The 23076-nt window shown below is 43.2% G+C and overlaps 1 protein-coding gene across 3 annotated transcripts in view; it reads right to left on the bottom strand.

Annotated features, from left to right (window-relative positions):
- The window catches only part of LOC138374961 (zinc finger protein 480-like), a 240769-nt gene that overhangs the window by 1783 nt on the left and 215910 nt on the right, over nucleotides 1-23076 (bottom strand). Inside the window, exons 1-4 of one of the 3 annotated variants that reach the window (XM_069458193.1) lie at nucleotides 13147-13188; nucleotides 8315-8405; nucleotides 7445-7571; nucleotides 6841-6969 (exon numbers count right to left, since the gene is read on the bottom strand). The exons of the other annotated variants lie outside the window; for them this stretch is intronic. Coding sequence (XP_069314294.1) covers nucleotides 6841-6969; nucleotides 7445-7571; nucleotides 8315-8386 — 328 coding nt within the window. The 5' untranslated portion in view covers nucleotides 8387-8405; nucleotides 13147-13188. Of the gene's footprint in view, nucleotides 1-6840; nucleotides 6970-7444; nucleotides 7572-8314; nucleotides 8406-13146; nucleotides 13189-23076 lie in introns of those variants that run through there. 3 annotated transcript variants of the gene reach the window in all.

Genomic DNA, 23076 nt, shown 5'->3' with positions numbered 1-23076 from the left:
AAGGTAACATTTAAAAGCAGCTATATAAACATTAGTAATAGTACATAATAAAAGTCTCCAGTGAGAATGGCCTTTATCAGAAAGTCCCAAAACAATAAATGTTGGTGTGGATGTGGAGAGATAGGAACACTCATACATTGCTGATGGGACTGCAAACTAGTACAACCCCTGTGGAAAGTAATATGGAGATACCTTAAAGAGATACAAGTAGATCTACCATTTGATCCAGCAATCCCATTACTGGGCATCTACCCAAAAGAACAAAAGACATTCTATAAAAAAGACACCTACACTCAAATGTTTATAGCAGCACAATTCACAATTGCAAAGATGTGGAAACAACCAACCCAGGTGCCCATCAATACATGAGTGGATTAATAAAATGTGGTATACGTATACCATGGAGTTCTACTCAGCCACAAAAAACAATGGTGATCTAGCACCTCTTGCATTATCCCGGATAGAGCTGGAGCCCATTCTACTAAATGAAGTATTCCACGAATGGAAAAACAAGCACCACAGGTACTCACCATCAAATTGGTATTAACTGATCAACACTTAAGTGCACATATAGTAATAACATTCATCGGGTGTCGGGAAGATGGGAGGGGGGAGGGGGAGGTATATACACACCTAATGGGTGCAGTGTGCACCATCTTGGGGATGGACATGCTTGAAGCTTTGGCTCGGGTGGGGCAAGGGCAATATATGTAACCTAAACATTTGTACCCCTGTAATATGCTGAAATAAAATAAATTAATTAATTAAAAAAAGAAAACCATAGAGTAATTTTCTTGATTAATCTACTGCAAAAATCAACAAAATGCTAGCAAAACAAATTCAGCAGCACATTGAAAAGGATCACACACCATGACCAAGTGGGATTTACTCCTGGAATGCAAGGTGGCTGCAATTTAGGAACATCAATCCATGTCATACTCCACAATAACAGAAGAGAGGAAAAAAGACATACGACCGTCTCAGTTGATGGAAAAAAAGGATTTGAAAAATGTCAACAACCATTCATGATCTAAAAAAACACTCAACACACTGGAAATACAAGAAATCTATTTAACATAATAAAGGCCATATATAAAAAGCTGACAGCTAACACCATCCTCAGTGTTTAAAGATTAAAGCCTTTCCTTTATGGTGAGGGGGAAAAAAAAAGAAAGCCCACTTTCATTATTTCTATTCAAAATATAGTGATGACTGGTTATAGGACCCTTCCCCAAGAATACCATAATCAGTGGATGCTCAAGTCCCTTCCTATAAGGCTTCCATACTCTCAGTTTCTACATCCTTAGATTCAACAAACCCACCAGTTGAAAATATGGCCTGCCCTCTGTGTCTGTAGGTTGCACACTGCACATTCAATCAACTGTGAATTGTTGAGCCACAGTTGGTTGAATCTGTGGTTGTGTAACCTATGGATACAGTGGGTCAACGGCAGTACTAGAATCCTAACTAGAGATATTAGGTAAAAGAAAGAAATAAAAGGCATGCAATTGGAAAGAAGTAAAATGATCTCTCTTCAGATGACATAATCTTTTATGTTGAAAATCCTAAATATTCCACAAAACAAATGTTAGAACTAATGAACAAATTCAAATTAATAGGATACAAAATCTACCTTAAAAAAATCAGTTTCATTCAAATACATGAATAATGAATAATTCAAAAAGAAAATTCAGAAAATAATTCAGGAAATTGAATATCCACATGCAAAGAAAGGAAGTTGCATCCATACTTTGTACCATATGAAAAAAGTTAAAATGGATTCATGACCTAAAGGTAAGACCTAAAACTATGAAACTCTTATAAGAAATTATAGGTAACAGGCCGGGCGCGGTGGCTCACGCCTGTAATCCTAGCACTCTGGGAGGCCGAGGTGGGCGGATCGTTTGAGCTCAGGAGTTCGAGACCAGCCTGAGCAAGAGCGAGACCCCACCTCTACTAAAAAATAGAAAGAAATTATATGGACAGCTAAAAATATATATAGAAAAAATTAGCCGGGCATGGTGGCGCATGCCTGTAGTCCCAGCTACTTGGGAGGCTGAGACAGGAGGATCGCTTGAGCTCAGGAGTTTGAGGTTGCTGTGAGCTAGGCTGACGCCACGGCACTCACTCTAGCCTGGGCAACAGAGTGAGACTCTGTCTCAAAAAAAAAAAAAAAAAAAAAAAAAAGAAATTATAGGTAACAAACTTCATGAGATTGGACTCCATAATGATTTCCTGGATACAACACCAATAGCACAGAAAACAAGGTAAAAATATATAAAATGCACTACAACAAAATTGACAACTATTGTGGACAAAAGAAAACAATCAACAGAGTAAAAAGAAAACCTACAAAATGTGGGAAAATATTTGCAAATCATGTCTCTGATAAGAGGTTAATATCTAGAATCTATAACTCCTAAAAATCAATAAATAACCTGAATAAAAACGGGTAAAAAATATTTCTCCAGAGGTGATATACATATAAGCATATGAAAAGATGCAAAATGTTGCTAATCATTATAGAAATGTAAACAATAAAACACAATGTGATATCATCTCATACCCAGTAAGATATTTATTTTCAAGAAGGAAAAAAAAAAAACAGAAAATAAGAAGCGTTGGTAAAAATGTGAAGAAATTAGAGACTTTTGCCCTGTTGGTAGGAATGTAAAATGGCACAAGTACTATGGAAACAAGTATGACATTTCCTCAAATAACTCAAAATTGAATTACCATATGAGCCAACAATTCCATATCTGGGTATATGTTCAAAAGAATTGAAGACAGGATATTGAAGAGATATTTAATAATCAATGTTCATAGCATTATTCAAAACAGCAAAGTGGTAGAAACAACCCAGGTGTCCACCAACAGATGAATGGATAAACAAAATGTGGCATACATACAAAAAGGAACACTATTAGGTCCTAAAAAAATGGAAATTCTATTATATATTATGACACAGATGAACCTGGAGGAGAGTATACTAAATGAAATAAGTCAGTAATAAGAAGACAAATACTGTATGATTCCACTTACATGAGGCACCTAAAACTCTGAAATTCATATAAACAAGAACAGAAGGGGCAGTGGAGAGAAGAGAATGGGGAGAGAAAAGTGAGTTTAAATATTCATGGTAATCAAATATAAATTCAAACAATGAGAAAAACATAATTTTAACTCTGCTAAGCTCATACAATGTAAAAACTGGTAAAATCTGTTAGAGAAACAAGAGGGGCATGATGTCAGGGGTACCACGACTTCACAGATTAGTAGATACAGAGTTGTAAGTGTGAATGAATGAAAGGTTATGTGCACTTCTATAAACCTAATAAATCTGACTTCATAATTATCACCAGAAGGACACAAATGACCTCACGGACAAAATAAATAAATGACTCACAGTGGGAATGGTTCACATTGAGGGCACTATTAGTAGAAGCTAAGTGCAAAAACATTTCCTGACAGTGGTGTGGACACCCACAGATGAGGTCATCAGCAACAAAAGCCGCAAATAAGAAAGAGCCAGAGAACAGCAGGACAGCACCAGGCTGTGGGTTACCAGGGACCAGGTGAACATTACAGGAAACTCACATGGAAAGACAGGGGGAAAAAGTCCTCACATGTTAACTCAAGAATGTAATTTCCAGAACTTCAGGAATACTGCAGAAAACACAGGTGACATAAACAATAGTGAAGTTCATGAACTGCAAGAAATGGGGAAAGTTTCCCATAAAATATTACAAGATACTAAAAAATTGATTTGGTATACCAAGATGGACATAATGAATGTAGACAGGGAGCGTAATTATTTGAAATAGTGTTTGTTCTGTGAAATAAAAGGTGACATTTAGAAAATATCCACAAATTATCTTTATAAAATTAAAAGCATACTATAGAAAATACAATTTATCTTTGTGATATGAAATATGTGTGTGTGTGTGTGTGTGCGTGCGTGTGTTGTGTGTACATACACAGTTCCTGGTTCATAACTCCCATAGCCCTTGTAACAGTCTTTTGTTATACAGTTGGGGTATTTTAGTTCTCAGAAGCAGCCCTCAGGAAACAGAATCTCTCTCTCTGACCTTCTCTTGCCTTCTTTTCACCTTTGCAAGGCAGGACTCTAATCTTCCCCTGCCTTTTGGATTGTGGGTCATAAGACCCTCAGTCCAAAGAAGGTCCTGCCCCACACCCTGGAGGAAGGAATGCTACATACAGATGCCAAGAAGAATCTGAACAGACAGGCCTTGCCAGGTTTAGATAAAATTCTCTTTGTCCAGCCACATTTTGAAATGGCTTTCCATACTTCAAGTATGCCTACAAAGTTTCCATAAGAACAAAAACGGAATGAGTTTGGAAAGCTCTGGACAGCTGAACATGTGGAGGCTCACAGATGGTGAAGAACTCATCCATAGGCCAGCAAAGTGGCACACCCCAACTCCACAGGGACAGAAGCTCCTATCCTCAGGAAACTTCCAGACCATGGCCTGTGTACCTCTTCACCTGTCTGCTTCTTTGTATCCTTTAAAATATCCTTCGTAATGGACCAGTAAACATAATAAATGTTTCCCTGAGTTCTGTAAACCACGTGAGCAAATTAATCAAACCCAGAGAGAGTCCTGGAAACCCCAACTTGAAGTGGTCAGTCAGAAGTTCCTGAGGCTCAAACTTGGGCCTGCAGTCTGAAGGGAGACTGAGCCCTCAGCCTGTTTGGAACTCCCCACATTTGGTCACAGAAGTCTTCTGTGTTGATGATTGTTGTTGCAAGGTGTGAGAGCAGAGGAAAACAGCAGATTGAGTTTAAAATTTTCCTCTCAATCTTAAATAACAAATTATAGCAAGTCAATTCAATAGTATTTTTGAGATTTAGACAGTAACAACTTTTTTTAAAAGTATATTCTTGAGTTATCAAAAATTCCCAACTTACACATGTATTAAATTTATTTGACAAAAGTAGACTTTAATAGTAGGTGCTAAGTCAGAAAAAAAAGAGGAGGAGTATTTAAACTACCTATTCAAAAATTTCTTGAGTTTCTGTAGGTTTTAGAGAAACTCCTCCTGTCCTCCTGAGCTACACCCTCTGTAGTCAACAATGAAATCTTCTAAAATATATAAATCAATAGCTATTCCCTGATACACCAGCCCCACATACTACAGATATAAAACAAAGAACACAAAGAATATCATACAAAATAGGAACTGGATAATAAATAAATAAAAACCAAGTTCTTTTATACTACACGGAAATGTACAAGATGAAAGTACCAGTGGCTGAAATGACAGGGTTTAGAACTTGAGGCATCATTCCAGTGAGCAATGTTCCCCATGTGGAACTGCGGATCCAATACAGGATCTGTCAACTGTCTTCTGTTGCTGAGTAACAATCTCCGAAAAGCCAACCCAGTCCCCTCTTATACACACCAATAATTTGGGGATAAAGCAGAACTGAAGACTGATTGAGGGACCTTCTGAAATAAGAAGGAATACATACATTGGTCTCTTCCCTGGTTCCTGACACAGACTCCTAATACCTTAGGATCTCCCAGGTGACAGCAGTATGATTTGTTCTAATGAGTCAACCTCTGTGGTCTCCTGGATGCAGGCTGGGCACCAGAAAACAAGGCCATGATTAGAAGCCTGAAACTTTCAGTTCCAACCACCATCCTCCTAAAAGAGGAGAAGGGCTAGAGATTGAAGTAATTATCAATCATGCCTATCTCATGGAACCGCCATAAAAATCTCTAAACTACGGGATTATGAGAGTTTCCAAGTGCTGAACACATGGACGTGCCTGGAGGATGGTGTGTCCTGCGAATCTTCCCACGTGCCTTGCCCTGTGAGTCTCTTCATCTGGCTGTTCAACTGTAACCTCTGAAATATCCTTTATATAATAAGCCAGTAAACATAAGAACGTTTATGTTTCTGGTTCTATGGGCTGGCCTAGCAAATTAATCAAACTTGAGAAGGAGTCAAGGGAACCCCAATTTACAGCTGTTTGGTCAGTAGGGAAGGTGACAACCTATTACTTTGGTCAGTAGGGAAGGTAATTGGTGTCTGAGGTGGGCGGCAGGCTTAGGGACTCAGCTCTTAGCCTGTGGGATCTGATTTTAACTCCAGATAGACAAAGTCAGAGTGAATTACAGGAAACCCAGTTGATGGCCATTAAAAAATTGGTTGCTGGTGGGGAGAAATCCCTACGATTTTTGCTGACCAGAAGTGAAGCACTCTGCATCGAGTGGCATGAGAGAGGAGGAAAAACACTTCGGCTCTTTCTATTTCAAACAGACCTGAATGGGCAGGGAGAGCTGGAGACAGCTCTGTGCGGTTTCCAGGCCCCAGATGCAAAGGAAGAGCAGCCAACATTTTCCCATCTCCTGATTAGGTCTTCCAAGTACAGGAAATGGGGTAGAACCTGAATAGGTCAAGGCATTAGGTCTATGGAGGTGTCAGCTGTGATATATACGGACAGAGAACTGAGCATCAGGTGGAGTCAAACACAGGAGATGCCATAGGGGGAAGAGACCCCTTGGAAGTGGCCCTCCTTGTGCTGCACAGAGTGAGGGGACCAAAGAGTTCACAGAAGCCAGATGATAGGGTGTTGTCCACCATGATAAAGACTTTGCCTTGGACTCTGTTTAAGCTGCAGAACCACTGGAGGGTAAAAGGATAAACTGTTACACGTCTAAAGAACAGAGTGGTAAGCGGGGGCAAAGAGAGATTTCCATTCAGAGCTCACAGGACTCAAACCTTTCTTTACCCACAGAACTTCCCCACTTGCAGAGTTTCCCACACACTGGTTAATGGTGCTGCTTCCACTGTGCCCACCTGAGCTCTTACCTGAGTTCACACTTTTCATCCATTCCCCCCCATGTGGGTTTCTTGCTGTTTTTACTTTACTCTCCACAGTCCAGGGCTCTTTCCCTTGTTCCAACATGGAGATCACACTCAGGTCAGAAAGAGAGATTCCTGCTTATAAAAAGGAAAAAATCACGAAGTGCAGTGGCTTTTCCAAAATTTTCCTATGTTTAGGTAGGAGAGAGGACATTGCAAATGGATTAAGAAAATATTTCACAAATTCATCCACAAATAGTCTGCTTCTGAATACATACAATACTGTACTATACAAACATCAAGATCTCTTCTGAGAACTACTGAATCATAAAGTGAAGGTTAGATACCAGGACCTGGACATTTTAAAAGTCTGCCATAAGGTTTTTTGCAAACGTAAGCCCTTGTACCACAAAATGATGTATCATGACAGGGGAGGACAGCTGAAGAAAGGGAACATTTAAAATTCAGAAAACACTACGGAGCTTTTCATTTCTGAGTCAATAAGGCTTCCATCTCAGTCAAGCAAGGCAGGGGCTCCCAAGAGGCACACAGAGAAAACACAAAGACACACAACAGCAGATCCCGACGTCGAGAGCCATGTTATCCTCACCCAGGGAGACCAGGTTCCTGTAGTTCTCCAACATCACGGCCCTGTATAAAGCCCTCTGAGCAGGGTCTAGGCATTTCCACTCTTCCTGAGAGAATTCTATGGCCACATCCCTGAATGTCAAATGTCCCTAAAATGAAAAACATATTTCACCAATGGGCTATAGGACAAATTCTTATATTCAGGCAAAATGAGAAAAGAGTCATAAGGATTGATTCAACTGAAGTGAGCATTCTGACAGATCCATGCTTAAGGTAAGTTTGAGCTCGTTACGTATCTGTAATTGCATTTTATTATACTTTTCCATAAGAAGTTATGATATTCTCTGAATCAGTTTAGACTTCTCATTTTTGTGGACAATACAAGAAATGCAAATAAAAAATTAACACAGGCTTATAGCTGTATCTCTATAGAGGTGTTACATATTCGGTTTGACACACCAAGTGGACATTCAGAATCTAAAACCTGTAACAATATATATGTGTATGTGTACATTCACACATGACCTCAGGTGCAGCTTCTCTAATCCTGGTCTACAGAGAGTGCCAATGCCTCCCAGATGTGGCCCCTAAACAGTCCCTGCTGCTCAACAGCACTGACACTAGGGGACCCACACCCCATCCCCAATCGATGTCTGGGTATGAAGCCCTTCCCAGGACTGTGCCCAATGGAACCTCTTCACAGGGTCATGTCACTGGGTCATGGTGACACGGAATCTAAGTGGAGATGAGAGGGACTGAGGCAAGGCATGGGTGAGTATGAGCAAACATGCCAGCCAGGACACTTCCAAAACAGAGAAGATCAGCGACTCCAATGCCCAGCATTTCAGAAAGAAAAAAGATCTAGGATAATCCACTGATAATATAACATTACCTGAGTCAAAGCCATTCCTGACTGGTTTTCCTTCCTCTTCCTCCTCTTCTGGGCTTCCTCTTCATCCAACATAAGTCTTTAGAAGTCAATCCTGAATGTCAAAAATATGCTCTTAAATGCTGAGAATCAACACACCCCCTTCTTGTGCCACAACCACACACACAGGGAAGTCCTCACCCTGTGGAAAAATGGTTCTCTGTTGCCCACTGCACTGAGAGGGATACAGGGACAATAAACTTCTACAGGAAGAACAACAAGTGGGTTTTGACCCCTTTCTTCAGAACTCACTCCCCTCCTAGTGAAGTCCCCACCACTCGCTGCAGCAGTGGGGAGCTGGGCTGGGCTGAGCTCCCCTCCAGGGCACAGACCTGGCGCTGACCAAACCTGATGCCCAGCACAGAACCCCTCACTCCCGAGTGGATCACAGGCTGATCTCAGCCCACAGAAATGGAGGACACAGAGCCTTGGTGGTGAATGCTGGACACAGACTAGAGTTACTTGGGCACTGTAAATATTATTAAGGCCAGGTACCAACCTGACTATGTGAATGGGAATCTCTGGTAAGGGGGCACAAAACATGTAGCTGCAAAACGCCTCAGCACTGTAATGTGAAGCTAGGGTTGAGGTCTACTCAGAGGGAACAAGGCCAGCACACCTCCCACTTTCAGGATCTGCTGTCCCTTGGGGACACGTCATCACCTACACAGTAGAAGGTGAAGAAACACGAAGAGCAGCCGATATGGACCATATGTGGGGGTGAGGTGTGGCAGGAATGTTAAATGGCAGAGGGAGGAGAGGGTCACAGAAGTCCCCACTGAGAAAGTGATAATACACAAAAGACCCCAGGAAGGAAGGATGTTTGTCACTTTCAGCTGAGGGGCCAGAAAGTTCTAGGCAGAGGGACAGCCCACATGAAGGCCCTGAGGCAGGAGCCACCTTGGCCCCAGGACAGGAATACGAAAGAGGCCGGTGTGGCTGGAGCAGAGCGCGGATGACACAAGCAGGAGATGAGGCCAGGGAGGTCCTGTGGGAGCAGAGCAGGGAGGGCCCAGGTCTGCAAACATTTCTCTCCCACACCTCAAGAAAATTTTCAAAAAGATTTATTTCTTTAGCATTTTAAGTAAACATATAATTTTTTCTTTATTTTATGCATGAACACACTTAAAATATGGCAAGTTCCACGAAGTCTGAAGAAGTACAGGATCACCCTCACCTGAGACGTCGGGACTGCAGAAAACACATTTGGGGGCAGTTCAGGAAGTCCCTTTTGGACATATGTAGGGGGGGATGCCTGTTAGACGTCCCAGAAGAGAGATGAGGAGACAACTGGACACAGGATTCTAGAGTTCAGGGGAGAGGTCTCCAGGGCAAATGGAGACATGTAGGTAGGGTTTAAACCAGGAGGTGAGATGGTAAGGAAGGCCAGTGGGTGTGGACAGAGAGGGAAAGTGTTTCAAGGACTAAGTCGTGTGACACTCCACATTAAGAGAAGAACTGGTAAGAGGTGACAAAAATTTAAAACAAAGCGATTTTCAAAATTTAAAGAGATTTCCTCAAAGCCAAGAAAAAACAAGCTGCTGACAGAAAAGAAAAGACAAATACAGGAAATTAAAAGTTGAATTTAGAAATGGGGAAGTCACTGGTGGCTGAAAAAGAAAGGATCAGTGGAATGGTGGATATGCAAGCTTGACTGGAAGGGGTAAATCAAGAATTCGAGGCCGGGCGCGGTGGCTCACGCCTGTAATCCTAGCACTCTGGGAGGCCGAGGCGGGTGGATCGCTCAAGGTCAGGAGTTCGAGACCAGCCTGAGCAAGAGCGAGACCCCGTCTCTACTAAAAATAGAAAAAAATTATATGGACAACTAAAAATATATATATAGAAAAATTAGCCGGGCATAGTGGCGCATGCCTGTAGTCCCAGCTACTCGGGAGGCTGAGGCAGGAGGATCGCTTGAGCCCAGGAGTTTGAGGTTGCTGTGAGCTAGGCTGACGCCACGGCACTCACTCTAGCCTGGGCAACAAAGTGAGACTCTGTCTCAAAAAAAAAAAAAAAAAAAAAAAAGAATTCGAGGTAAGAATTAAAGACAGGTGACATAAACAAGACTTTAGGGTTTGTGCTCTCAAATGGAACATAGAAGAGAGCTATGTACTATAGAGAAGAATGTATATTTTGCTTGAATGATGGAAGGAAGAAAAATAAAGGCTTTAGAGTGTGTGTATGTGTTTTGAGTGTGTGAGTGTGCGTATCTGTGTGTCTTAAGGGACAATACCACCATAGGGGTACACCAAGTAAAAAAATGTCCCGTAAATAAATATTGATGACACCATGGAGGAAAGATGTCACATCGTCCTGAGACTGCAAGTGGGGCTGGCAAGTGGTGCACAATCACAGGGCCAGCAACAGCCAGGAACAGGGACAGACCAGTCCCAGTCACTACTGAGTAGAGATCACAGGCCCTGGGATAGGAGGGTGGGTCTGTCAGAAATTTCTTTACTTTACTTTAATGTTTGAGACAGAAAAACACTTACTCACACTCAATACAGAATACTTCACCTCTAGTCAACAAGGTGTGTGGGGTCTTTCCCATACTGACTAGGCCTCTGGGACACTCCCACCTAGATGCCCCACAATTTAACTCAATTTTGATAGTACCAATGGGGTCAGATCCCACAGGTTAAGATTCAGTCCCAAAGACTGCCCCTCCCTTCAGATGAGTATAAAAATCATGGTTTTCAAAACACCCTCCTAGGTTTCAGTTACTTTGTGAGAACGGCTTCTGCTCCTGGCTGTTCACCTGTATCCTTTATAGCTTTTATAACAAATGGGTACACCTAAGCAAAAAGCTTCCCTGAGTCTGTAAATAGCTCTATCTAATAAAACATGAGGAAATGGTCATGGAAATCCTAATTTATAGCTGCTCAGTCAGAAGTTCCGGTCCCAACCTGGGACCCATGACTGGCATCTGAAGTGGGGGCGGTCTGAATTGGATCTGATGTTAACCCCAGGTAGGCAGTTTCAGGGCTGAGTTAAATTAAAAATCACACAGTTGGTGTCTGATGGGAAATTGCTTGTTGGTGAGGAGTAAACCCCAGACATTTTGGTGATCAGAGGTAAAGTATTTTGTGTTGAGTGTTCACTAACATATTGATTGTGACAGTAGGAAAAACACTTTGGTTTTTCCTCGTATCTCATACACTGCACCACACCCTACTCCATCCCAGGAAAAGGGAAGAGGGTGAATGAGTCAGGTCATTGTCTTCTGGCAGAATAGGGACTGCAAGTGGAAGCCAGCTTGTTATGCCAAGAATTATAAAATGCATCACCCCATAGATAGGAATTTTGAAAATCTCAGTTTCAGACCTGTATTATTTCAACAAATGTTAAATTCATTAGATTATAAGTAGAGAAATCAATCTATCACAACTTAATCCAATCATCTCACCACTCATCTGTACCCAGGGGTCCCCTCTTTCTTCATTACTGTGTTTACCTCCCTCACTCTGTACATCTCTCTCATCCTCACCTTCTCTCCCCAGCTTTTTTTTTCCCTTTTCTCTTCTATTTCCACGTGGGGTTCTGCCCTCATTTGTGTCCCTTTCCTCTCCTGCTGTTTCTCCCCTCCTCTGTTCCTTCTCTTACACATGATCTGCCCCATTCTTGCAACTTATTTCACCTGCTTTTGCTCTTTCCAATATTTTCATTGTCCCCAATATCATATATTTCTGCCTCTTTCTTCTGGTGTCTCTGCTCCTCCTCTGCTCTCCCTTTCGAATTTCCTCTTTCCTGTTATACCCCTTTGTCCCCACTCTCTGGTACCCTAAGATCCCTAGGCTTCCTCTCTGCTGTGGTTCCCCCTCTGCTCTCCTTGTCACCAGGTGCCCCCTCTTGTTGTCCCAGCACCCCGCTGCTCTGTCTGCCCTAACTCCAAATTATCCATCCCCTCCCCTCCTCTCTATCTGAGGTGCCTCCCCCTTGGCTGCCCCTCTCCCTATTTTGCTGTCTTTCAACTCTCAGGAGATTGAGCTTTTCTCTCCGTACACTTTCTGGGCTTCTTTCGCTCTTCCTGTCTCTGCAAATCCCTCTCCCATCCTCTACTTTGCTGTCCGTTTATGGGTCTCTCTCATTCTTCCTTTCTTTTTCTAAATTTTTCTATTTCCTCTCTCTTGCTCTCCATCTCTCTCTCCCCACACATTCACACGGGAGGAACAGGAATAACATGCTCCCTCCTGAAGAGCACATTTTCCAGCGGGGAGGAATTTGGGATGAAAGAACACTCAGTGTCACAAGGGAAACCCCGGTCACCTCCCCCAAATCGGAATCGGAGGAAGTGGTGACTGCGAAGAGGCCTGGAGAGAAGGGCCCCGCCAAAGGTGGAAAGGACGAGGGATGGATTAGGAGAGAGGTGGGGTGTGCAGAATCCCAGGACCAGGGAGAAGACCAGGCTTCTCCAGGATTGGGGCTGCGGCGCTGCCCTCCAGGGGTCAACAGGGGCGAGGTTTGGGGGACTGGAAGGGTGTGAACCCACCTCGCGCGTGAGGACTTTGCGTGGCGCGGGGCGAGTGTAGGAGTCACTGACGGGTTTTAAACAGAGACACGGCGCGAAGGGAGGTGTCTCCATGGCCCTATGGAAGAAAGACCGGGGACAGGACGGGGGACACAGCAATTTAACTCAAACGGAAGCGACCTCCGGACTCTAACTGGGACATGTGAATTTACTCAGGGTGGAAGGAGCGGTGCTAGGATTTAAAGGTCAGTACGGCCCCCAGATCCCGGGTATAGAAGCGCTAGGGGATTGCGAAGCGGAGACTTACTCTACATAAAGAAAAACTCACCAGACGCGAGGTCGCCTTCTCTACACGCAATCAACTTCCGGGTCTATGGCGCGCGCCAGACGTGTCCGGCCAGGGAGGGGCCCGAGCGTGTGGGCGGGGTCTGGGCGGGGATGGGGCGGAGTGTGGGCGGGGATGGGGCGGGGTCTGGGCGGGGCCTGAGCTTCCAGCGGTCTGGGATCTAGTGTCTGGCTGGGATAGTCAACTTTGGCTTGAGGTGGGATGCAGGAAAGTTCCTCCAATGAAAATTAAGTTTAACAATTAAATTAAATACCCCTAGGACTATCTGTGAAGGGGATACAAACTAGAATGTAAAATGCAAAACCCTGCCTGGGCAGAATTTATAATTTCATGCTGACGCCCAACAGAACAGAATAGAAACCCTTTCTATTTCTGTTCTCGTTCACTCGGGAGGGAGAGCCTTAATCCTGTGCTCAGTTTCAGAGACTTTCACAAGGACAACGCCTGGGACATGGAGGGCTAAGGCAGTAATAAGTTAGGACTCTAAGTGTTGCTTTAAAAAAAAAGCCATAACATAAAAATAGATGGAAATTACATAGGTATTCCTTACACTTATTCTTTTCCACCCTTGTGATGAGTTAACCGTAAATACCTTTAAGATAAACTTTGTTTACATCATAGCATGCTCACATCAATATGTCCTAAATACACTGTAATTTCAAATTCGCATTATGAACGTAATTAGAAAACATACTTTTATTTAAAAATTGTAATATGTTTTAGGTCTTTTCTTTGTTTTCTCTTCCTCAATATTCTGGCACGAGTGGATAACAAAGCCTATAAAATGGTCTTCAGAAGACCACTGGATATATTGACCTAAAGAATAATTGATTCTGCAATATTTCTAACTGACTGGGTAGACAGATTATTCTCTTTTAAAGAACACTTAAGAAAGTAAAACTACATTATCAAATTTGAAATAGGCTCATGTCAGCCAGCAATAATTTTATGGCAATGTTTTTGAATTAACATGTACTAATTAAATATGTATTACTCTCACATCCTTAGTTTTGGAAGGTTTCATCCATCTTGAAGTGGTAATCATTTGAAATATGATCATGGTTAGATATGAAAATTACCATAATTAAAATATTAGTAGGTTAAAATGAGCAGAATGTACTGGCATGGCACACAGATGAAAATAAGATATATTAGCATATTATTATTTTTTTTTAGAAACAGGGTCTCACTATGTTGGCCAGGCTAAATTCAAACTCTTGGGCTCAAGTAATCCTGCTACCTCAGCCCCCAAAGGAGCTAGGACTACAGGTGCATGCCACCATGACCTCTATCAACATATTTTCTTTGTTTTTTGTTGTTGTTTTTGAGACCTGGTCTTGCACTGTCATGTGGGCTATAGTGCAGTGGCATGATCATAGCTCACTGCAACCTCAAACTCCTGAGCTCAAACAATCTTCCTCAGCCTCACAGAGTGCTAGGATTACAGGCATGAGCCATGGTGCCCAGCTTTGGCATATTTTTTAAAAATGCACTACCTGGGATAGATTTGAGGATCTTTACAAGATAGATGTCTCTATTATGCAATGTTGCTAAGTAGCTATGTTGACAAGAAAAAACTTTTATCATGGATTTCGATGATCCAAAGCAAAGAAATACGTTGATTGTGGAGATTTCATTAAATTCAGAACAGCAGAGGATAAGCTGATCATATCTGAAAGTCATGAATCTGTTTTCTGTGTGGGGAGTTGGTTGCTTCTAAAATTTTCAAGGGATCAAGATGGACTTATTTTTCAATATAAATAAAAATAATATATCTTTAAGTAAATAAATAAAAACATATGTTTCTTCAATCACAAGATTTTTGACTTATGCCTCCATGTCTCTTATAAGACAGATGCAAAATATTAAAGTTTCAACCCCATTATGCATTTGTTTTCAAGATAAACACTAATTAGCCTGAAGTAAGAGAACTTAACAACACCCTTGGGAACATATACATAGTTCATCCTGACTCTATTTGATAACTGGGGTGACCTTCCATGTTAGCAAATTAGCTTTATCCAGAGGGATGGGAAAAACCTTAAACCATATCTTTAGGACAGATGTTAGTTTCACAGCATAGAGACATATGCTCACTCTAGTTAGGCTCCCACAGTCCCACAGAAACTGAGGGATAGAGGAGATATCTCCTTCGATAGTGACATTTCAAAGGGATGGCTCCCAAGGGCCTCAGAAAGACATTCCCAGGTTTTTACGCTAACAAAAGGTTTATTTAGTTTCTAAAAATATACATTTCAGGAGAAAGTATTCAAATTTACAAGTTTTCAAAGGTAAACATTCTGACAAAAAGAGGAGAGAGGAAAATGACTCCCCTTGTTCTCAAAAGAGAAAAAAAACCTCTCATTTGTAATTGGTATTTGTCCTTAGGACACATACATAGACTATTCATCAGTGACCTTTATGTTGGCCAAAAGACAATTTCAGCTAATTGAAAAAATTAGATGCCACCCAAAGTTATTTCAAAGAGAAATGAATTTAGAATTCAGCTCTAGTGTGTAATAGGGAGTTTTGCATTTCACCTTCCGTTTCCACCAGCTACGCAGACCAGTCAGGTCCTTGCTTAATTAAATAAGCCGCTCCAATTGCCAGTTCCAGGGCAGCTACCTTCTCCTCCCACTGTATCTCTCTCTCTTTTTTTTTTTTTTTTTGAGACAGAGTCTCACTCTGTTGCCCAGGCTAGAGTGCCCTGGCATCAGCCTAGCTCACAGCAACCTCTGACTCCTGGGCTCAAGCCATCCTTCTGCCTCAGCCTCCCGAGTAGCTGGGACTACAGGCATGCGCCACCATGCCCGGGTAATTTTGTCTGTATATTTTTAGTTGTCCAGCTAATTTCCTTCTATTTTTTTTAGTAGAGATGGGGTCTTGCTCTTGCTCAGGCTGGTCTCGAAGTCCCGAGCTCTAGGCTTTTGCTTATAATCTGAACAGATTTTGCCATTTGGGCCATTTTCTGCTCAGCTCTCCTGTTGTCTACCTGGTAGTCTGCAGCCTCGCTGGTGCTCTACCAAACTGTGGTCTGGGTCTCCCCCTAGTGGCCCACCCTTGTTACTGCAGACATTGGTTATGTTGATGGCCTTTATTCTCAGCGGCTTCCGCAACCAGCGCGTTTTTACTTTCAGTGCTATGTTCAAGCAAGATAGAAACTTGTCCCTCCAGTAGTCCCTTGAAAACCAGAATGTTGGGTGGATGTGCCCATACTTTCCCTTCCCCTACGAAAAATCAGGAGTTGGGGTTGTCCTCACAATGACACCACATCATGCCGATTACAGCCTCTGGTGAGAAGGTTTCTCAAATGATCTTACTGGGCTTCCATTAGGGGATCCAACCTCTTTTTCTTTTTCTTTTTCTTTTCCTTTTTCTTTTTCTTTCCTTTTCTTTTCTTTTCTATTTTTTTTGAAACAGAGTCTCTGTTGCCAGGGCTAGAGTGCTGTGGCATCAACCTAGCTCACAGCAACCTCAAACTCCTGGGTTCAAGCAATCCTCCTGCCTCAGCCTCCTGAGTAGCTGGGACTATAGGTGCACGCCACGACACCCAGCTTATTTTTTTCTATTTTTAGTAGAAACGGGGTCTTGCTCTTCCTCAGGCTGGTCTCGAACTTCTGAGCTCAAGCAGTCCTCCCACCTTGGCCTCCCAGAGTGCTAGGATTAAGGCATGAGCCCGCTTGGCCAGGATCTAACCTCTTAAGGGATTTCTCAATTTCTCACAAACGCAATTCAACTGTGTATTGTTATTAAATCCGTGTCTCCATGTCTGGGGCTTCCTATTCCTCTATCTTACTGACATCACCACTTGAGTACGATTCTGTAATTTTTTTACATAGTTCTGGAAATGCATTTTAATGAGATGCTGTGGTGTTATGATATATATATATATATATATATATCAGTTTTTATCCTAAGTTCCTGGCTTATAACTCCCATAGTCCTTGTTATAATGTTGGGGCACTTTAGGCCTGAGGAACAGCCTCAGGAAACAGAATCTCTCCAATTTTCTTCTGTCCTTTCACCTGCCCAAGGCAGCACTCTAATCTGATTGTGGGTCAAAAGACCCTCATTCCAGAGAGGATCCTGACACATACCCTGGAGGAAGGAATGCTGCACACAGAGGACAGAAAGGATCTGTACAGACAGGTCTTGCTGGGTTTAGATCATGCCCTTTTTGTCCAATCTCCTTTTGACACAGTTGTCCATGCTTCAGTCATGGGCAAGCAATGAAGTCTCCATAAAAAGACCAAGGGCTAAGGTTGAGAGGGCTTCTGGAGAGCTGATTGTGAGGAGGTTCCTGGAGGTTGATGCGCCCAAGGGAAAGCATAGAAGCTCCATTCCCCTCTCCCCATGCCTTGCCATATGCATCTCTTCATCTATATCCTTTGTAATGTCCTTTACAATAAACAAGTAAGTGTAACTAAGTACTTCCCTGAGTTTGTGAGCTGCTCCAGGAAATTAATCAAGCCCAAAGAGGGGGGATCTTGGGAATCCCAACTTAAAGCCATTTGGTAGGCGTTCCAGAGGCCTGGATTTGCAACTGGTGGGGTAGGAGGCATCAGTCGTGCTATATCTGTTTTCTAAATGCTATAACAAACACAAATACTCTGAGAAATATGATCGTTTTGCTGTAAGGAATCTGTGTTTGAAAACCAGAGGGTGGCCTGTGGTGTTCTGATATACATATTGGTTTTCATCCTCGGTTCCTGGCTTATAACTCCCATAGTCCTTGTTACAACATTGGGGCATTTTAGGCCTCAGAAGCAGCCTCAGGAGACAGAATCTCCCTCTCTGATCTTCTCCTGTCCTCCTTTCACCTGCCCAAGGCAGGACTCTAATCTGATTGTGGATTAGAGATGGTCCCCTCCATGCCCTGGAGGAAGGAATGCTGCACAGAGAGGCCACAAAGAATCTGAACAGACAGGCCTTGCTGGTTTAGATCATGTGCTTTTTGTCCATCACATTTTGAGACAGTTTTCTGTGCTTCAGTCAGTGCAACCAATGAAGTCTCTATAAAGGGACAAAAGGATTGGGTTTGGAGAGCTTCCACAGAGCTGAACATGCGGAGGCAGACAGGAAAGTGAACAAGAACTCATCCGTGTGTCACCCAGGTGGCACACCCCTGTCCCACTCCAGGGACAGACAGTCCTGGGCTCTGGACCCTTCCAGACCTCGACCTGTGTATCTCTTCATCTGGCTGTTTATTTGTGTCCTTTAAAGATGTCCTTTGTAATAAACCTGTAAACATAAGTCAATGTTTCCTTAAGTTCTGTGAGCTGCTCTAGCAAAATAATCAAACCCTAAGAGGGTGTAGTGGAAACCCCAATTTGAAGCCAGTCAGAAGTTCCAGAGGCCTGTACTTATGACTAGTGGGAAGGAGGGGTCAGTCTTGGGGACTGAGCCCTCCACCTGTGGGCCCTACTATCTCTAAGTAGATAGTGTTGGAATTGAACCAGAGGACGTCCAGCTGGCATCTGCTGCTTGATGTGTGAGGAAAAATCTCACATTTGGTCACAGAAGTTTTCTTCTATGTTGATTGTTGTGGAGTGTAGAGGAAGGCATGGGATGAAGAGTGTCTTCCCAAAGCAGGTGCCATGATATATTTGCTAATGAAAATGTACAATGTATCTCATGTGTGAGTGTGTAAGTGTGCGTGTGTTTAATAAGTGCTATTAATCAAGGAAGAGGGTTTTCAGTACACTGTTCTTATATTTAAACAACATTCTTTTTCTAGGTTACAATCATGTCATCTGTTAATTTTAACAAATTTATCTCTTTACTCTCTTCCCCACCCCCCTTTTTCCCCACACTTCTTCTCTTTATTGGTCCCTGCTCAGATATCCTGTGCAGTGGTGTTTGGCTGGAGCCCTGGCCAGCCCACTTTTCTCCGTTTAATATAACATTGTTACTTGTGTACATATTTTATCTCCTTGGGAGTTAGTTTTGGGAAAGAGACAGTTAACATTTTTCTTCTAAAGTTGAACTACGGGCCGGGCGCGGTGGCTCACGCCTGTAATCCTAGCACTCTGGGAGGCCGAGGTGGGCGGATCGTTTGAGCTCAGGAGTTCGAGACCAGCCTGAGCAAGAGCGAGACCCCATCTCTACTAAAAATAGAAAGAAATTATATGGACAGCTAAAAATATATATAGAAAAAACTAGCCGGGCATGGTGGCGCATGCCTGTAGTCCCAGCTACTCGGGAGGCTGAGACAGGAGGATCGCTTGAGCTCAGGAGTTTGAGGTTGCTGTGAGCTAGGCTGACGCCACGGCACTCACTCTAGCCTGGGCAACAGAGTGAGACTCTGTCTCAAAAAATAAATAAATAAATAAATAAATAAATAAAGTTGAACTACAAGCTAAATTCTTCCTATAATTAGCTTGCCTATGGGCAAAGCTAAGCAGAATTTTTTTTTTTTTTTTTTTGAGACAGAGTCTCACTCTGTTTCCCGGGCTAGAGTGTCCTGGCGTCAGCCTAGCTCACAGCAACCTCAAACTCCTGGGCTCAAGCGATCCTCCTGCCTCAGCCTCCCGAGTAGCTGGGACTACAGGTATGCGCCACCATGCCCGGTTAATTTTGTCTGTATATTTTTAGTCATCCAGCTAATTTCCTTCTATTTTTTTTTTTTTTTTAGTAGAGATGGGGTCTCGCTCTTGCTCAGGCTGGTCTCGAAGTCCTGAGCTCAAACGATCCACCTGCCTCGGCCTCCCAGAGTGCTATGAGCAGAATCTTTTAACCTAAGAGATATTGCTGCAGGGGGGTCAGAAGCGAAAGTGGAGTTAGTCACTGCTAAGCCTCCCTTCCACTATTAATTACGTTATAATGATATTACAGGGAGGCATATGTCAAAATCTGTGACTGAGAAAATATCCCTTTTTATTTCTTGTGAATAAGAATGTCCATGTTACTTCCTCCAAATTTTTAGAAGCAACAAAACTCCCCATATACAGATGGATTCATGACTCTCAGCTAGAGTCAGCTTCCCGTCTGCTGTTCTGAGTTTAAACATAAGTTCCACAAACAGTTCATTTATTTGCTTGGGATCATGGAAGTCTAGGCTAAAAGTTCTTTCTTGGCAACATAGCTACTTAGCAATATTGCATAACAGAATAATCTACCTCGTAAAGATCCCAAATTCCACCCTGGACAATGCATCTTTAAAAAAAATGCCAATATATTTTCTTGTATTCATTTGTGTGCTATGCCAGGACGTTCTGCTCATTTTAACCTGCTAAAATGTTAAATATGGTAAGTTTCCTATGCGAGCATGATCATATTTAAATTGATTACCATTTTTCCATGAATGAAACTTCCCACAAACGATGATGTTAGAGAAAAACATACTCCCGAGTACATGTAAACTCACAGATATTGCCATAAAAGCATTCCTGGTAGAAAGGAGGATACTTAAAATTTGATAATCAAGTTTTACTTTCTTCAGGGTTCTTATGAAGGAGAATAACCTGCCTGCCATATCCCCTTAGAACTATTGCAAAATTATTCTCTAGGGGAAAATAAATGCAAATGCCTTTGTTATCCACACGGAACATTCAGAAAGAGAAAACAAAGACCTAAAATACATTACAATTTTAAAATAAAAAGTATGTTTTCAGAATGCACCTAAAGTCCATTTGAAATTACAGTATATTTAGAAATTATTGACATAACAATATTATGATGTCAACAAAGTGTATCTCAAAAGTATTTCAAGCTAACTCATCCCCAGTGGAATAAAATAATAAGTGTAACAAGTGTAAGGAAGAACTAATTAATATCTACTTCTAAAAGTTGTTGCTTTTATTAAGGCAACAATTGTTAATCTACTTTATCACTGGATTTAGCTTTCCATGCGTTGCACCCCAGGTGTTGTCCCTGTGAAAGTCTCTGGAACTGAGCACAGGGTTGACTCCCCTCGGAGTGAATGGAGAGTAGAAGTGGAAAGGATTTCCATTCTGTTCTGTTGCGCATCAGCATGAAATTGCACATTCTGTCCACCCAGAGATTTGCATTTCACATTCTAGTTTGCATCCCCTTCACAGACAATTCCAGGGCTTTAGAATTAAATTGCTAAATTTATTAATTAATCCCAGTTCCTACTCCACTGAGTTGCTTCACTCAGTGCTAGGTCGTCTTGCCTCCAAACCTCCAAACCTCTGTAAAGACGTGCGGAGAGCCAGGCGGAGGGAAGCGCAGGCCCCGCCCACCCACTCGCGGCCCCGCCCACCCACTCGCGGCCCCGCCCAGGCCGGGGCGCTCCTTCGCCCGCAGCTTCCTGAGGAGCCGGAAGCCGGCTCTCGCTTTGGCTGCTTGGGACGCCGTCGCGCGTGAGTTTCCTTTTACCGATATTAGGATTAAACCTGGTCTTCACAATCTTCTGGCGCTTCCACACCTGGCATCTGGGGGTTCGTAATCCGCACACCATTCCCTTCACCCCCAGTAAATCAAACGTCGCGGTGAGGGTTCGGGGATCGAGTCTCTTTGGGTGAAATCATTCTGAGGCTGGTCCTGGCCGCCGGTCTTTCTGCCTTCGGGCCACGTAGACACCTCCATTCGCTCCGTTTTCCTGCTTAAAACCCGTTACTGATCACCCGCCCACGCCATGTGAAGTCTTCACCCTCGCGGTGGTTTCAGGCTCTTCCAGTCCCCCAAGCCTCGCCCTTGTCGGCTCCTGGAGGGCAGCGCCGCAGCCCCGGTCCTGGAGGTGCCGCGTCCTCCTCGTCCTGCGATTCTGCAGACACTATCCCTGTCCTAATCCACGCCCCCGCCGGTTCCTCCGGGGTCCGGGCCCTACAGCTCCCTTCACACTCACGGCTTCCTCTGATGCCGCGTTGGGGAAGGTGACCTTGGGCCTGTCTTGAGACACCCAGTGTTGTTCCGTCCCAGATAACGCCCCGCTAGAAAATGCTGCTCTTCTTGGAGTCGGGCATCTTATTCCATTCCACTCCGTTTGAATGTGTGGTCACAGGGGATCAGGAGAAAGAGCGACTGAGAGGAAACAGAAAAACGGAGGAAGTGAAAAGAAGAATGAGGGAGACCCTTAAACAGATGGCAAAGTAGAGGGTGGGGAGGGATTTGCAAAGACGCGGTAAGAGTGAAAGAAGCTGAGAAGGTAGCAGGGAGAGAAAATTAACTGGAGAAATTTAGAGAACCGCTGGATCTCCCAAGAGATGAAGGACAGCAAAATAGGGAGAGGGGCAGCAAAGGGGGAGGCGCCTTAGACAGAGTGGGGGGAGAGGATGGATGATTTGGAGCCAGGGCTGACAGAGCAGCCTGGTGCTGGGACAAGAAGAGGGGGCACCTGGTGACAAGGAGAGCAGAGGGGGAACCAGAGCAGGGAAGAAGCCTAGGGACCTGAGAGTGCCAGAGAGTGGGGAGAAGGGGGTGTAACAGGGAAAGCAGAGGGGCAACAGATGAGGAAGAAGGAGGAGAGTGGGGACAATGAAAAGATTGGGGGAGAAGGAGGAACAAGAAGTGAAACAAGTTTCCAGATTGGGGCAGATCAGGTGTACGAGAGGGAATAGAGGGGAAGAAGAGGAGAAGGAGCAGGAGAGGAGAGGGGTGCAAAATGAGGAGCAGAAACCCAGGAGAAAACACAGAAAAGAAAAGAAAAAAAAAGAGCTTATAGAAGGAAGGTGAGAAAGAGAGATATGTACAGAATGAGGGAGAGAAACAGTAATAAAGAGGGGGACCCCGGGTCCAGATAAGTGGTGAGTTGATTAGATATGATGATTAAGTTGTAACATGTTAATTTCTCTCTTTATAATGTAATAAATTTAAAATTTGTTTAAATTCTTCAGATGAGAATTGCCAAATTCCTGTCTATAAAGCTGGTGCATTATATAATTCTTGGCATCTATTTGCAGTCCCTGTTCAGCCAGAGGGCAGTGACTTGACTCATTCAGTTGTGGGTCA

The sequence above is a fragment of the Eulemur rufifrons genome, chromosome 24 (assembly GCF_041146395.1).
Source record: "Eulemur rufifrons isolate Redbay chromosome 24, OSU_ERuf_1, whole genome shotgun sequence".
NCBI classification, from domain to species: Eukaryota; Metazoa; Chordata; class Mammalia; order Primates; family Lemuridae; genus Eulemur; species Eulemur rufifrons.
This window is presented reverse-complemented; position numbering and strand designations above follow the sequence as displayed.